Raw genomic sequence first — 18,421 nt, 5'->3', positions numbered from 1 at the left:
GAGGGAGGGAGAGAAGAAGAGAAAGAGGGATGGGGTATGGAGAGAGAGAGAGAGAGAGAGAGAGAGAGAGAGAGAGGCACCTTGTATGCATTTGAGAGGGGGAGACAATACACTTACATGTGTATATATATGTTTTATATATTATATATATACATATATTATATATATACATATATTATATGTATATAAACATATTATATATACAATATCATATTATACACATTATATATTACATATATTATATGTATATACACATATTACATATAGAATATCATATTATACACTAGCGCGTACACACTGTTTATAGGGAAACAAGCACATACGCGCTGCTTACACTACAAGTACCCCATACGCACTTTTGACTGTTTAGGCTTAGAAATAGGCTTGGATGACAAAGCTACGGTTTGGAAGTTTGATTTCCCTCCATTTCTCTCATTTTTTAGGTGTTTTATTTTATCAACTTGGTTTATCGGCTTTGTCATCACCAGGTTTACACTTCATAAAATGGGTATTTTTAAAATTGCCACCATATTTTCACCCATCTTCTAAGATTTCTAACCATATAATTTTTTTTCAATTTGAACAACAATAACACATTATTATTGAATTTCTTTTACCAGTGTCTTCATAGTTCTCACAGACATAGGTGCACCATTTTTTGAATAACTTTTGATATACTTATCCAAATTTAAAAAACTTTATATATTATTGTAGTGCACTTGATTCTTTATAGGTACCTAATTTTCAGGATGTGCTCGATTGGAAAAATCATTAAAAAAAAAATACTCAACAAAAAATTACAAAAAAATACACATCTTCTAGTGCTCACTCTTAACTATCTTTCTGCCCAAGGATTTGTCAAAATACTAAATCTAACTATGACTTTTTTGATGCACACATCAGACACTATGTTATGTTTTTTAGAAAAAATCAGGGTCAGTTTTTCGTGCGCGAAGGATTTGACCCCCTTAATCTTATCCAATTTTGAAAAAGCTTAGTAGTTTGGAAACTAGATTCAAAGTACTACAATATTTGTTCTTTAATTATCTTCATATCTTGAGTGGATGACTTTCAAATTTTGCCTCCAAGTTCAGGTTCACCTGATTTCAAAAAAAAAAGTGTCCACTTATACCCCCTTTTTTACCACCATCTTTGTGCACTTACCCACTTGTACAAAAAAGAGGCAAGAGAACGTTAACAAAATTAAGTTTGAAAAGACTAAAAACTTTTCTTGCTAATGTTTGTAAATGAAAACCTTCAAAAAGAAAACCAAATTTGAGAACTTGAACCATAGACACGTAGAGGAGGAAAAAAATGTTCTTTTCTTATTATATCAAAGAAATTGTAGAGGTTCAAAATTGTTCTTCTAATACTTCAAGAACAAACATAAAAAATAAAATATGATCTTGTCTTTCTTGGACCATAACTAAAACGTGTGTTCCTTACTTCCTAAAATAATGAATATGTTTAATATACACTAAAAGAAGTTCATTAATTATTCAAATTATCATGTTTATATCAAGAGTTAGAAAAGGGTGTTAGCAAATTGCATTCTCACCAAAATTCATAATGAGTGGGGATGCCATTTGAATATGTTATTTACTTTGATAGAGATTGTAAAGGCCCTCCTTTCTGTCTTACAAATAAAATTCCAAGGATAGCCTCCCAATGAAATTATGCAAGGTGGTTTTGTTTGAATTCGCGATGATTGCTACCAAGTATACCTTGATGTGCAAGATCAAAGTTCCCTTGGGGCTTGTATAAACCAAGGATTCATCAAACTCATCCTCAAAGGAAGTCAAAATGACATTTTTTGTTGGATTCCAATAACATTTGTGAATACCTCTTGTTTTAACTTATAAAAGCTATAGAAAAACATATTCAATTTAATATACAAGACATGACGAGACTTAAATAAATGGAGTTTCTTGTTGAATGATTCATCCTTGAGAATTAGGCTTTAGTATGGGGAACTACTTTTGTCACACAACAATCTCAAAACAAAGTAGAAATGCATACTCTCAAATACCATGTGCTAAGCCCTTAGTATTAACTTGTGGAAATTCGCATTTGATGTCACCTCAAATGGTAACCTAGAAAACTTTGTCATTTCAAGCTCATAATGAGGAGCATTTCTACTTTCTCAATGTTGCTCCTCTTGTATGCATTTCTTGTTACTATCAATAATCACCAAAGCATATTTTTAGTCTACTATTTTTAATGACATCACCAACAGATTTTCATGTTGTTTTAGAACCAAGTTGTTTGAAAATGCATTTTACCTCCAATAATGTGATCTCTATAAATATTATAGATAGCTAATAATAAAATACATGTATAGAAATAGATGGATAATTGTTTTAAATATTTTTACTAAGATTAGTACTCCTTTGAGAGTTGTAATTCAAAAGTTCTACTCTAACATGCTTGTGTAGATGTCTAATATAAAGAGGCTCCTAAAAAATATTCTTGCAACTAATACAAGTTCATCCAATAAATGACAAAGACTCAATAATAAACAAATAACTTGAGAATGATCAAGCCACCATCATCAATAAGAAACTTGAAAAAATGTACATAATGATCTAACATACGCATAGCTCTCTAAAAAGATAAATTCAATATACAAAATTTATAATACACCTTATGTTTTAGGGTCTAAAAAAATACGCTTGCAACTAATACAAGTTCATCCAACACAAAACAAAGATTAAGAACAAACTTAAAGATGAGCAAACCTCCATCATTAAGAAGCTTTAAAACATGTATGAGATTGCAACACAAATGTCTAACATAAACATTGCTCTTCAACAAGTTGCATTCAATATGCATATTTATAATATACTTCAAGTTGGAAGGTCCTAAAATATATGCTTACTACTAATTCAAGTTCATCCATCTAACAACAAAGGTTCAACAATAAATGGTTTCGGGTCTCTTCAAAACCTGTTTTCCACATAATAAAAAACAAAGGTTCAACAATAAATGAACAAACATGAGAATGATCAAACCACCATCAATAAAAAGCTTAAAAGATTGATGAAATTGTAATTCAATTATCTAACATAAATACAACTCTTCAACAAGATAAATTCCACATACAAATTTACACTACATCCTTAACATGCATAAAATCATTCAAAATATATTTGTTAAGTGTACATAAAGAAGTGATATGATTATGACTTATTGTTCTATTTAATATCTTTTAAGATGAGAACATTGGGAGATACCATCACGAAGAAATGGTTTGTTTATATTTTGATACTTGATTGGTCTTTGCTTAAAGGGGTCTTCTACTCTCTTATATTGAGCTATAAATTTACTTCTTTCTACTGATCAAGGGAAGAGCACTAGTAATCGCTATAGCTAAATTTGTGCACCCTAAGCTTCTAAATGGTACATTTGATTTCAATGATTTTTTTTAGTTGTCTTCGTATGCAGCTTAACTACTTCTAGCTATTGTTTTGGCTTTTGGATAGTGAGATCATTATGTCTATGAGGGTCAAAAAGTGGTCATTTCAAAGTGTTGTCTATAACATATTTGATATTGCCCCATTACCCACTCGCTTTGCAATCAAAAAATTTGCACTAGTGATCCAATACTTTGCACAAATACCCCATAATCATGCACTATTGGTACCAATTATGTTCACAATTGATCAAAATACTAACTTCTTTCAAAGAAAATGGACCACTATCAACCCACTAGATAATTTTAAGTAGATTTTTAATTATCAAAATTTAATAAAAAATAATTGCAGGATGGGCGTTTCAAGCTTGTAAAATGTAATTGACAAAAAAAAAAATTAAATAAGATATTCACAGAAAATATTGAAAAACTCTCTATATATATAGGACTTTTAAATGCCAACAGTGATGCCTTCATGAACATTCAGACTGCTCTGGATCTGTGTTTGGATGCCAACTCTGATCCAAACTTGAATCTAATCTGTGGGAGCAGAGGTTGCTATCCCATTAGGGGGGTATTCATAGAGGCTTCAGTCTCCACTTTCTCTAAGAAGCTTCTACTAAACCAGACGTTTATTCTTGGGTAAAGATTACTAAATAACTCCGTGCTCCATATACATTCCTGATCTCATCACAAAATATGGGGATTCCTTTTCCCCCAAATAAACTTGAGGTTCTACACTATAATATATGTTATACGGTACTAGTAGATATCTGCTCATGAGCAGTAGATGGGTAAAACAGTAGAAACAGCAGAGAAAGCAATGGAAAGTTAATGATGTGAAACCAGCTTCACATCATCTATGACAGGCCCACACAATGAACTGAAGTCATCACTCCTCATGTGATAAAATGTGCTGAAGAACACAACACTTGTTCTTGCAGAAACTGCTTTGAAGACAAGCTGGGCTTTCTTAAAGCCCCCAGTACCCTTGGATTCATAGGGCACTTTCACAGTCTCCCTTGCTGCAAAAGCCTCAACAATCATAGACCCATTGCAGGCATTGTTCCCATCGCCCACAGTGAAGCTCAGCAGATAAGCCTTCCCCACCTCTGTTCTCACAATCTGTGCAATGGAGCTCTCTTTGCCTGCCAGGAGCTCCACTGCTCTTCTGCCCTGAGGCACTACGTAGTGCAGAGCATCAATATATTTGACGGATTTGAGAGAGTTTATGATCCACCCGGGCAGAGGAGAGCTACGGTCATCTACATTGGGGGGCAGAAGAACGCCATAGCTGCTGTTTCTGAAAACCAGAGGCCCCTCTTCAAAATCTCCATTCTTGATCAGATTACCTGTAATTACAAACCACAGGATTCAGGTTTCAATGCTTTAAACAACAAACAATCTGAGTGTTGAAAACAAAATCTACCCAATTTCAAGTTTCATACTTCAAACAGCATCTCGGCTATTTAAGCTTTACTCAAAAGGAAACAGAGCAACAGAATTTGCTTACCCATGGCATAACGGGGCATAAAGAGCTCTTTGATGGCAATGGCATCGACCAGAGGCCCACAGGCAGGATCCTCTTGCACGCCTGGATGGTGCAAAATGATGTCTACCATATCATAAGCTGCGCGGAAAGCCCAGGCGTAGGAATCCCACCCAGTGCTGGTATATACTGTCTGCATCGGCAACATACCAGCTGCAGGTGGAACAGAGACATTCAAGCTCTCCATCTGGGAGCAGGTTCGAGCCACGCTAAAGGTGAGAGAATACAGGGTGCCCTTTTTCACCTGCATCCTCTGGCTCAGCTTTGCCTGGTTTCCCAGCCTTGCAGCGTGGGCGCCTTGTGGGACTACTACCAGCATGTCTCCCTGTCGGTGCCCGCTTGAAATGTATTCCACAAACCCCTCAATGCGCCAGGAGGGCAGTGCATCGGAACCTATGATCCGGGTTCCCTTAAGGGCAGATGGCTTCGGAGCCTTCTCAAAGTTTCCATTGGGTAGCAAACCTGTGGATCATACATCACAAGCAAAAATTTCAGATGTCCTTTCAATCCATGCTTTAGATTTGAACCTCAATACAGAACACAGAACAGAATACAATACAGAACATAGAACAGAGTAGTGGTCATGAGTTTCCCACAGTTCATACGGTACTAAATGTTATTGGATAAATTATGTATGTTTCGATTCGACATTGCAGCTCAACAATCCATTCATCATAAAAGAAGAAGAAAAGAAGAAGAATAACAAAGAAGAAGAAAAGAGTAGCAATGCATCTAATCTGAAAAAGAAGGAAATCCATCAAATCTGAAACATTGATAAAAAAAACACACAATTTATCTAAAAAACATTTGAAACACAGAACAGAGTACTATTGAATACAGAACATAGAACACAGAACAGAATACTATTGAATACAGAACATAGAACACAGAACAGAATACTATTGAATACAGAACACAGAGCAGAGTACTATTAAAATCATTACCATTTCTAATGGGGATTGCTGCACTAATGCCAAAAAGCAATGAAGTAATATAAAAAGCAGAAAACAGAAATTTCAGCATCTTTCACAGTGAGCTTCCCTTCAGATGCAGTGTGGAGACTAGTCTGATTGGGTTAATGCAGATTGTTGCAGAGATCTAAGGATGGAGTGGGCTTTTTATACAGTTTCACGTCCTGTAGAAAAGCAGAGTGAAGGAACCAGAAAGAAGAAGAGGGCAAAGAAGGTGGGTCCTCCATTTTACGTCGCTTTCCAACTGATTTCCTCCGACATTAACGGCAAAATGCCATTTGATAATCCCCCAATCGGCTACTTTCGTGGATTGGGAATTTGGGATTGTGGAAACTTGAGATCAGTCCAATTTCTTCGAACGGAGCATCGAACGTTTCCTCTATAAACGGTAATGATTCAATTAAAAATAGTCGGTGAAGTTGTCCGGTATGCCAGACCACAAAATTCCAAATCAGTTTCTAAAAATTCAAATTCTGTTCAAGTAAGGTCGCCGCTGTCAGTGCCCCACAGTACTAAAATCGAACATGCTTTGGTTTGCGTGAGCGGTGGGATTAAACAATATCAGATTTTCTTTTGCGTGTGGATTCAAATTCGGTACTTTAAAAAGAAATTAACCATGGAAACACCAATCTAAATTTTCCATGAAGCATGTTTAACGGAGAGCATGTAAATTCACAACAGTTATGGAGAAGTTTTTGAATTTTCAGACAAGCACATGTGCCTTCACGCCTGTTGCATTGAAATAAAGAATCTGGCGATATGTCAGCAGAGGGGACATTTTTTTTCCATTCTGAATGTACTGCCGACATGATTTTATGGAAAGAGATCAAAGTGGGCTCCAATATCAGATGGATAATGTAGTTTCACATGGGCAAGCGCAAAAATAGCCATCTACGTGGAGAGCGAAACTCTAGTCATAGGGATCAGCAGATTGACAAAGCTAAGTACCACATGAATCATATGAAGGGAAGCAACTCGGTTATTTCAGAGGGTTCCTCCCTCTGTAAATTTATTTTTGTACCACATGAATCATATGAAGGGAAGCAACTCGGTTATTTCAGAGGGTTCCTCCCTCTGTAAATTTATTTTTGTAACTTTTTTTTATTTAAATATTACATGAATTAAGGGTATTTGGTTTAATGGTAATGTTCAATGGCGTTAACTTCAAATCTTCTATAATACAAAAAAATATTAGGTGAATTAGAATGATTTCAATAAAAAGTTTTTTAAATTAAGACAGAAAATCTGAATGAAACATGAACCTATCATATCTTTCATTAAATCTCATGTTCCATATCCATGTATTACATTCTATGTATTATAATAAAACGAGAAAATCTCAATGGAACATGGACCTATCATATCTTTCATTAAATCTAATGTTCCATGTCCATGTTATTAAATGTGATGTCACATCAACATACTTCTTTTGAGACACCATATCTTTTATTAAATATAATGTTTCATGTCAATATTATTAAATATGATGTCACATCAACATATTTCTCTTGAGATGTCATAAGATATAAACTCAAAAAATGTTTAGTCTATTGGTTGTGCATGAAGTCTTTTCCGTGTGTGTGTAGCATCACATGATTTGTTGCGTTTGTTGAGATATCATAAGAAATAAAGGAAAAGAAAGTCGAGTTTGCATATGGCATCACATGATTTGTTGTTTTTTGGATGTGACTTGTTATAAGGAATTTATTTCATTCAATTTTAGTAACAATAGTCAACACTAGAACTTTGAAGTCACAACTAATAGTATTATAGTATTAAAATAAAAGATCTTTTGATTTTTATGCATTCACAACCATTTGATATATTCACCTAATTGGCCCAAAAGTGAGGCTCCAAATATGGTGTTTGTTTTGATCTTTAAAAAACTCAAAGATCAAACATAATATTATAGTTGCACAAATTATATCAAACTACATACCAATTCAATGTTTTTTTCATTTTAGTAAGATTTGGCTACAAAGGTAGCCACCCAAGATTTAAAGGCCTAATGAAAAGCACAAGAACAAGAGAGAAATAATATGACAAGAATAGATTCTTTTCTTATCGATAATGCACAATGGATCAAATGGAATATGTAAGTACATAGGAGACCCCTTGGTTATATAGGTCAAGGTGAGACATAAGACTACATAAGATTATGACAAGTGTCTTAATCTTATGACATGATACATAAAGTGTTAACTTATCAACCACTTGAAGTCGAAAAGTGATAGTATGATACATCCACTGAAGGTGGATCACCCACCTAACATGGAAAAGTGATAACATGATAGAACCACTAAAGGTGGAAGTTCCACATGAGGTGGAAAGTGATAACATGTGATAACACCACCTAAAGTGAGAATGCTCCTATGTGGTCCCTAAGTAAGTTTGAGTGACTTGCAATTAGACCCTAGGTGAAGAACTAACCAGTACTACTCCAACTCAAGCGCGCTTAACCACGAAGTTCCCTCCAAGGTTAAGCATGCTTGAGTTGGAGTAGTACTGGGATTGGTGACCTCCTGGGAAGTCCTAATGCTTCACCCTTGCAAGCATCACCTAGATGTAATAAGTGCTAAGTTGACCATTCATTCTCATGAGAGATGAGTTCTTGTGAACCACTACTCGTGAAACATGGGTCAATGAGTTTGACTCAAAAACTACACAGTTGAACCCTGATAGCAATATCATAGTTTGACTTGTTGTGGAAAATACCTCCTACTTATCTAATAAGACATTTTCATTCCCAATAGACATTTTGTGAACCTACCAAAATGCTTCTATTAGGAAAAGTACTAACAAAACCCTTATCAATTTTATCAAATCTTCATAATTAGTAAGAATTGTAAACATTTCCACATTTATCCTTCAAGGAAATGACACAACAATCAAATCTATAATAATTTTAGCAGCATTATAAAATTTAAACAACCCTTACAAAAGAAAGAATAAAAAAGATCTAGAAGGCAATCAACTATGAGAAAAAGAATGACACATATATACATTAGGAAAACCCTTTCAACAAAAACCCAACTTCTAAAGCGTTAAACAATTATATTATTCAATAACAATAAACATATTACAATACAATATCAATTTATTACCTCCATAAAAAATCAATATCATCTTCCATTGGTAGTTCAATTTGAGAGCATAACCCTATAAAAAAAATTGTAACGCCTTGCTATGAGGCCCAAAGGACTTAAACAAAATAAACAACAAAAAATGTGAATAATTTTTTTTTTTTAATAAATAAATTAAACCATACAAATGCAAGGAGTAACATGATAATACAAGATAAAGATAGAATGAGCATATGATATCTAACAAGAGTCCTCTAGGCCCCACAACGATGTTACTCAAGATAACATAACCATACAAATAACACAAATGAAGCTTTATAAATAAGATAACGTTGTCATTTACAAGGAACATGATTCATAATACATTGTCATGAAAATATACATATGATCATCATTTGCATTACAAGGTATCCATAAGGATATAATCTTCATGAGTACAATAATGAAGTGAATACATAAATTCTAGCACATAAAGTAGGTCTTTAATCTCCTCACAAGCCATCATGATCAGGATGCAGGAAGAACAAAACCCAATGGGTGTGAATAGCACTCCATCGAACCATGTGGTACCATCAGGTCCACCCCCCATGCTAGGAGGTATTAGCCAGACCCAAGAGACATAAGGAAGTACAAGATGATACAAAGAGTCTCACGAGGCTCTCAAAGATACAATCACAAGAGACCCACAAGACTGAGATCACAGGAACTCATAAGTACAAACAACCAACTTCCAGAGGCCCAAGAAATCCACAAAAAGACAAAACCAAGAGAAACCACTAGGTATGCAATAGGGAAGAGTGTCATCATGAGGTTGTCATGAGTTACCCTAGTAAGTCTTCACTAGGTCTTGACCCCCTTCTTGGGTTACCTTGGTGACCTCTATCGACCCCCAACCCCCATACAAACTCTAGTGGACCACACCAACCTTTCGTAGGGACAAAATTGGTGGACGCCATTCCAGGCCTTCTCAACTTACCCTGAACCTATACAAGCATTCAAAAGTAAGAGAGGCAACAAAATCAATCTTTCTAATGTTAGCTAGCTACCCACCCTAGTTCATTATTTTTAGTTTTCACTTGATTACAAAACTTTCATTGAGTTACCCTGGCGACCACTTTGGGTCTCGACCCCCAATGAAAGCCACTCCCCCATGACTTGCACTTAGGAATCCAAACTTCAACACAAGGTCTACGACACCCAAAACACCAAGAGTCTAGACCCCTCTACCATAGCAAGGGTTGATGACTTGCTAGAACAAAATTAAAAGCAGAAGATTCAAGGTAAGAGTGATAAGTATAGAGATTATACAGACACCAATCACATTGCAATAAAAGACAAGGAGCAACCATACACAATTTGGAACTCAAGCATTGTCCTAGCCTCTGGAAACAAATACATTAAAACAACAAATCCGAGTATCCAACTATGATAGACAAGAGCCAAGGACAGAAGCAAGGTCTCATTATGCCAAAAATAAAAGGGGGTGCATTCATAATCTACCAAGGAGACCTTAATAACATCTAAACATCAAATAGTTCCAAAGCAACATTGATTTTATTCATCCAAAATCTAAACCATTATAACTCATTTCATTCTTAATAATTTGCACATTAAAAGTAACATTTAATTATTGTTCAAAAACATTTAAGAACTCGAAACTCAATCCCACAATCTTACTTCCATTATTTGATCTACAGCCAATTATCTGAAAGAATTCTAAAGTTCATATTTATATTAAAAAAAAACATAAGCAGGTCAAAGAAAACTTTAGTGGCGAATATTTTGTCTCGGGCATTTCAAAAATGGCGAATAAGTTGGACTGATCTAGGTGGCTGGATCGCCCTGACTTTATAAATTTCCGGTCAAATGCATTTCAATTCACCTTTATTTTTATTTATGTTTTGTAACAATTTAAATATTTCGCCAATAGAGTCTATGTTATCACAACGGTCTATTTAATATTTTCGCTTGAGTTTTCGAAGTGTGCCTCAATGCACGGACGTAATTCGCTAATAGCCATCAATAGTTCAATTTGCATGAGGACCCAATTCGCCCGACATTTTTTGGAAGTGTCTTAATTTTACCCAATATTCATCAATACCATTAATCATTCAATGTTAGGGGAGGATTGATTTAGCCAATTTTATTATAAGTCCATCCTAATGGATGGTCCATAATCGCCTAGTAAATTACAACGTATATGTTTTGTCGATGTTTCATTCGCCCAATGTTTCCATAGGACGTGTTAGAATTAAGTGGGATTTGCCAAATTTTTGGTATACCATTTAAAATTCCTATAATATTTGTCAAATATGGATTGGTTTAAGATTGTATGAAAGATCAAATTTTTATTACACAATTTGGTCGGTTCGGAGCTCTCAATTCGGATCAATTGCGAAGTTACAAACATGAATAACCATTGTTGCATTGTCGTCTACTAGTGCTTTGTGCTACTCTCTGAGAATGTAAAGATAAGTGATCATTTCTTTGAAGTGTTATAAACTATTCATCTCAATCTATTAGCAACTTTTAGATCATTCTTATTGAGTAGGGAGACCTCAAACATCTAGATTCTAGGCCCTATGGGCAATGAGTCTTATAGTCTATTATTGCTTCTTAAACAAGTAAATATTTTTTTGCACTTGCAGCCTTTATTTCATCGGAGATGTCAAATAGGAAGAAGGGTAGACTTCTGAATGTGGTGAAGGCCAAGAGAGGTCAGAAAAATGTAGAACCTTAAATTTGTACTTTAGCAATGTTTGTGGTACAAAAGATGACCATGAAGGTACATCATCACAACTGTCACATTCACAACTTACATTGAATATTGAAGAAGGCGGTGAATGTGATATCTCATATAACAAAGAAGAAGAAGATTTGGTAGATACCTAGGGTAGCGAGAATGTGATAATCGACCTAGTTGACAATGTCGTAGATGATGATGATGCAAGAAAGGGGAAATAAAATCCAAATAAAAAATGGCTCGAGAGTGGGATATGGCGATACATTTTCAAATTGATTGGGTGTCAAAGTATCCATTCATTGAACCAGTGGAGAATCCAAACAAAGGTGACCCTCCAATAGAATGCAGGTGTAAGATTTGTAGCTAGAAATATAAAAAGGATAAGAGGTTGTAGTTGAAGCTTGACACCATTGAAAAGCATATTGGCAAAGTTTATGAAAAGAAAATCATAGATGGAATTAAAAAATCAGTGATAAGATTAAAAAACAAAGGAGAAATGTCAACATGTTAAGTGTGTCAAGGAATATGATGTGCATTTGAAAAGACAGGCAAAGCTCGCTGAATCTGGAGGTTCTCTTGAAGTCATTTTTGGAAAGGCAATGGTAGTCGCACAACTGGGAAAAATTGTTCAGTTAAGTGTTGTTTTTCATATTTTGACCAGAGGGCATCCTATGACAAACTACCCAAAAATTAGTACTTTATTATCCTTTTTGGGAGTTCCAAACTTTCCTAATAGTCATTGGTTAGTAAATAGTGGCTGGGAATGGGCAAGTTGTCTTGCTGAGGTTGAAAAACAAGATTTAAAGGAAAGAATTAGAGAGTCAAACTTTATTGCATTGTCTATGGATAAAGTTACGGCGATAGATAATTTGTCTTGGGTATGTATGAATATTTATACTTATGTAAAGAATCATGTCTGTCAACCTCATCTACTATGTGTTTCTAAATTAAAGGAGAGTGCGACAATGGAAACTCTCTTTCAACTAGTTAAGAATTCATTAATTGAATATGGAGGTATGGATGACTTGACAATTGCAAAAAAGTTGGTATGTGTAGGAGCGGATGGAGCTTCAGTAATGCAAGGTCATAAGAAAAGTCTTTGCATAAAGCTACAAACTTCTTGTTCGCCCTACATGAATACCATTCACTGCATGGCCCACATAATGAACATAACTTTAAAAATTGTGAGCAAGAATCCTATAGTAACAAATGTTGAAGATTTAATTAGAGAGCTCTACTCATACTTTTGTCGAAGTCCCAAACAGTTTTTTGAATTTCAAAATTTTGCCGATGGAACAACTGATGGGAACAAGCTTCTGAAGGATGTTGATACCATATGGATCTCCTTGCATGGTCCAGTGCATCAAGTTTATTCAGAATATTGATCCTTAATTGGAGTAATGTACGAACATCGCCACACAGCAGACAAATCTCCTGACCTACTTCGTAGGTTATGTGATATAGAGACAATCCTAACTTTAGCAGGTCTTCTCCCCATGCTAGAGGAATTGAACCATCTTGTGAAAAAAGCCCAAGAAAGAGCTATGTATATTGTTGAATATGATAAGCTACGCAAAATGACATGCTTGCGCCTTAATAATCTCTATCAATTAGAACAAACATTTATACATTTAAAATTCGCTAGCTGGCAGACATTGACAGATTTGAACAATCCTAACAATTTTTTTCAGTTTAATGCAAACGGGGAGTTATGTGTCAATGTATGTGGATTTGAGATACCAATGCACCACCTTGCCACGATCATGAAACTAGGAAAGCGCCCTAAGAAGCAATAAGTAAGTGTCACAGAGAATATTTTAGCAAGATTGTTGATTATGTGACTGCAAGTCTAAAGAAAATTGCCTCTTCTATTTCCTCGGAAATTAGAAAATGATTCCATGATGATTTACTTGAAGCCATGTTTATTGTGTTTCCTCAATATTGGGAACTCAATAATCCAGCTGATTTTCATCATAGGATAATGACTTTGATAAACCATTTTTGCAAAACTGTAGAAATCAATGGACAAACTATAGAAGGAATTTTAAATGAAACAATTCTTAGAGAGAAATCAACCCGTTTTGCATTAACTATGAGGCATCATTTTGATGAATCAAAAAAAGAGAAGAACCCTTGGAAGAGAGATCAGTAACAAAGGTTTGGATGAAGATAAGTTAGAGCGTACAATTGGTTGATTCATTATCAGAGTATCTCAAACTTGATGATTTATGGCAAAACATGATATTGGATTTGGTGGAGGATGAGAGAGTTTTCAGTGCTTTGGGGTTCTTAAAATCAAAGTTAAGGAACAAACTAGACAAGAATTTGGAAAATTGCTTGCGGCTGTATACATCGAGGTATAATGTCCAAAGTTTTCCTTATGAAAGGGCACTGGGAATTTGGAAGTCCAAAACTGAAAGAAGAGGGTCGAGCAACACTTCAAACCAAGGTGGGACAATTGACAGTGACAGAATGAATGCCACTGGCAGTGACACATGCACTACTAGTTTTGAGATGCGCTCAAGCGAAGGTATGTAGATTGAAGAAAACACAGACAATAATCAAGGAAGCTCTCAATTTGATCAAGATGATGAGATGATTTGACAAATTTAAGAGATTTAGCGCTAGCAGTTACTAGGTATTTATTAAACTTTTGGTTGCATATTGCATAATGTAATTATGGCACATTACAAAATCCTAATTGTGCTTGATGACATTTTATGTTTCTATCAATGTCATTTAATTTTGATATGCAATTGCATTTTTCAAATTTCTATTTACAAGTTAATAAATTAACATACTACTATTTTTCAGTGTTCAAGAATGTGGTTGCATTAATATTTATTTATTTGATAATTTTGATTCAACATTCAAGTATCAAAAAAGTGTCGTGTTGCATTAGTAATTACATCATGATAATGGAGACAGTTAATTGCATTAGTATCAAAAATTACTATTAATATTTGATATCAACCATAGCATGAGATGAATTTTCCCAATTACAACTTACTACTTGTTCTCTACATAGAATCCCTTTGAATAGAATAAGCAATTTTAATCTTCTACTTTAGAAGAAGCTAAAACCCATTCAAACTCAACAACATAGTGTAGACATATGAACCTCAACCAAAAAATCCTCAATTTCATTGATTCATATAAGATTCTAGATAACAACCATGGTCTTTTTGTATATTATTCACCCTTGGTGAATTAGTATATTTTCTTCTATTGGACTTTTGTAGTATATGTAGAAGTCAAAGGAGAGACAAAAACGAGGCATTGATTATCCTCTTATAGAAAAATTGAGGATGCAACAAGCTTCGGACCTTTTACAATATCAAAATTTGAAAACTAAGGAAAAGAGAGGAAAAAGGATCAAAGGTGATCAAATCAAAATTATAAGAAACATAGAAAAGAGAGAAAATGATTAGAAGTCTTCAAATCCATATTGTTCGAGGTCATGAAGAGACTTGAGATGCTGTTGATAGTTGTTATCTTCAATTTTTGGCCCGATCACCTCTATTCTTGTCATACCATTGTTGAACTTTAAGAGTGCATCCATGTAGGATTCTAACTTCTTAATGAACTGTGTATCATCTAATGTTATATCTGGCAACATCTAATCCTAAATTGTTTTTATATCATCCTTCCAATCTGCTTTGGATCTCATGACTTTTTCTCCTTTTGTTCTGCTTCTTTCTCTGTCAAACTAAGTAGGCATGAGGCTGGTGACTAAACACTGAAAGCCTCTGAGTTCACCACTAATTTTTTGTGTATGCATCCTGTGAATAATAAAGATCCACTTTAACATCTCAAACCTGGTTTTAAAACTTTCGATCATGTCATGTAAGAAACTTGGGAGAGGCTTAATCAATGAAATCTCCAACACTACGATTGTCTTGCTCATATGAGATAATGAGCAGGCCATGAAACATTGCCATCTCAAATGTTCTTGACAAAACCTCAGCAACTCCATGTGCGCATCCCATGTTGCATCAAAATGGTCAAAAATTTCATTGATCTTTGATTCCAACAGTGATTTTTCCATGTCTATCTTTATTCTTCTCTCAAAATGCAAAGAATCCATCTTTAGCGCATCCCTTTCATTTCTCAAATTGACGATCTCAAATCTAGCTTGAGCTAGATCATTCCTTAATCCCATATCTTCATCGGATGTATGCTCAATCCTTCCTAGAGGTGTGTATGTTGGTCCTGCTCTCAACTGTTCTTCCAAAGCAACCACCTTCTCTCTCAAAATTGTGACATGTTTGCTTGTCTTCAAAGCCACCTTATGAGTAAATTTTGTCACATTTATATTGAGGCATTTTGCCTCTATAATGGAAGTGTCAACCACTCTTTTGACTAACAGACCCCCAAATAATTGATCAACTTCATAGCTCATACTAGGCCTTTTTGTGACTCTATGAAAACACCAAATAACTAGTTGATCAAGATGATCATCAAATAGTGCTCTCGAAAGTGCTTCCTCTCTCTGCACTGGATCCATTAATTCTAGATCTATGTCATGTATCCTTCTTAATTCATCAAAAACAATAGCAGAAGAGATGTCACATCCTTCCAAAAGGAGTACCCCGCTCTTCTTTACAATATGTCTTCCTATCTCTAGGGTGATAGCATCAAATTGTTCCTTTGCTACTCTTAGGACCTCATCTTTCATTCTCAATCTTTCTTCATTCCCTAAATTATCAAATTTAATACCTCTTCTATTTTCCATTTCATGTGTCAAATTTCTCATAGCAAAATGCTTGAATTCCCTGGTATTTATGAAATCATCATCGCTCATGAATTGTTTACAAGCATTCAATCTCACATCTTCACTGAGATCTCCCCCAAGTTTATAAGCATCAAGGACCCACTCCTTGGGAGGATTTTGAATGGTAACCCCTATCCTTGTATCAAATTTGTGAGGAGGTAAGGGATCATGCCCTTGGAATTAAAAACCTTGATATGACTAGAAAGGAATTTCTCTTCCCGAAGACAATATATGCAAGGGAGTGATAGCCCTAGGGCTCTTTGGGACTTGAAAAACATAACCACTCAAAGATGGTGCACTCATGGGCCTCTTCATGGCAGCTTCTGCAAGCAATCTTTGAGAGGGGTCCGAAGGGTGTGATGGGTCAATGGGAGAGCCAATTGACTGAGGAAATTCTTGCCTTTCCTCCTCTACTACTTGCACTGGGGGTATAACATCAAAGCAGGGTCTCTCATGAGTCAGGGGAATTTAATTGAAACATCTATATAAGTGGAAAAATTTTCTCTCATCCTTGCCTCTAGGATTAGTTGCATCTCCCATGCTGGAGAGTAAGAACTATTCTCCTTCTTTCTTCTATTTTCCTCATATTGGATTTTATACCACCTTTTCTTTCTTTCCAATACTTCCTCATAGTTTTTTGCATTCCTTATGAGGTCTTCATCATCTTCCTCATCCCATTGATGCTCTGGTGTTTTAGCCTTCCCAAGCTTTTTGACAAACCATTCAGAGTCATAAAACCTATATCTAGATCAAGGAATTATATACTTGTTCAACATAAAATCCAAGATATCATATGTTTTCCTATTTAAAAAGTGATACATCCCAATCACAACTTGTGATGGGATCATTGATCCTTTCTTGTGTGACCCTCCCATCAAAGACTCATCAGCCTCATTTAATTAATGCATGATTTCTAAAAAGGCCACCCTATCTTGAATAGTAATAGGCAAAATCCTAGGAGCAACAGGACTACCAAAAATCCTTATGATTGTGTGGTCCTTAAAGTAAAACCAAGATCCCTAATTATGGGCGATACCTAACTCAGGCTTAAGGGCTTTGGGTCTGAGAAATTCCTTAGCCTTTGGGCTTAGACCCCACCTAACTTCCTTCTGCAAAATGCTCAAAAGATTTCTCACAAAGAAATTAAAAAAAATAAAAATAGTTTGACTCATTCATATGTGAGTCCCAGATATAAGTCCACTCTTGAACAGGAAGCGACTCTCCTTTAGTCATGGTTACAATCTGCAAATTAGGATGCCATACTTTAAGACCTTTGAACAAAATTATATGCATCAGGAGAGAGTAATACCTGAAAAAAAATTATTTTCCCATTTTGAAATCAGACAAGGCATTATGCAAATCTTGAGCTACTAGAGAAGCATAGTCGAAAGGCCTATTGATATCCCTGCTTTGGATATCCATACAAACCATCAAAATCCAGTTTGGAATCAGGTCCCTAGCATCTACAACATAGACTTGACATAAAACATAGTATGTATCCAAAAAGTAATTGATAAATAGGTCTATGTTGTAAGGGGTGGTCTGCTTTGATGTCAACTTTCTATCGTCCCCCTTTATGTGTAGAGGCCTAAATGATGCCAATCTTGTTCTATACAAGAGCTCATTTTTCTTATACTTCATATCTAGCTCTTGGGGATCAATAACCCAATCTGTGTTAGGGTTGAGAATGAACACTTCGTTGATAACATCTTTGGTGATCTTTGTTAACCTGCCACCTTCACTAGACACAATCTCTCTAGTAACAAGCTTGTAATTTGCAGCAATTGCAACAATCCATTCAGTATTCACATAGGCATTTGGCACCACAAGTTTTTCCATATTGTAATTCCATATGTTGGACACTGGAATTTTCTCCTTCTTCTTGTTGT

General features: G+C 35.2%; 1 protein-coding gene across 1 annotated transcript; it reads right to left on the bottom strand.

Annotated features, from left to right (window-relative positions):
• Positions 1-3,832: 3,832 nt before the first annotated feature.
• Positions 3,833-6,317, bottom strand: LOC131069912 (protein DUF642 L-GALACTONO-1,4-LACTONE-RESPONSIVE GENE 2). Its single transcript, XM_058005458.2, has 3 exons — positions 5,906-6,317; positions 4,926-5,423; positions 3,833-4,764 (listed from the first exon to the last, which is right to left on the bottom strand). The coding sequence occupies exons 1-3, from the start codon at positions 5,982-5,984 to the stop codon at positions 4,244-4,246; spliced, it is 1,098 nt and encodes a 365-aa protein (XP_057861441.1). The 5' UTR covers positions 5,985-6,317; the 3' UTR covers positions 3,833-4,243.
• Between the last annotated feature and the right edge of the window lie 12,104 nt (positions 6,318-18,421).

Source organism: Cryptomeria japonica, chromosome 7 (assembly GCF_030272615.1).
Source record: "Cryptomeria japonica chromosome 7, Sugi_1.0, whole genome shotgun sequence".
Taxonomy (NCBI): Eukaryota; Viridiplantae; Streptophyta; class Pinopsida; order Cupressales; family Cupressaceae; genus Cryptomeria; species Cryptomeria japonica.
This window is presented reverse-complemented; position numbering and strand designations above follow the sequence as displayed.

What these genes read in the sequence shown, in the direction of transcription:
- LOC131069912 (XM_058005458.2), bottom strand. Translation starts at nt 5,984, where the DNA reads ATGCTGAAATTTCTGTTTTCTGCTTTTTATATTACTTCATTGCTTTTT. An exon ending in AGCAATCCCCATTAGAAATG is followed by an intron (nt 5,424 to 5,905) that starts GTAATGATTTTA and finishes TATGATCCACAG; the next exon opens with GTTTGCTACCCAATGGAAAC. An exon ending in TATGCCCCGTTATGCCATGG is followed by an intron (nt 4,765 to 4,925) that starts GTAAGCAAATTC and finishes TTGTAATTACAG; the next exon opens with GTAATCTGATCAAGAATGGA.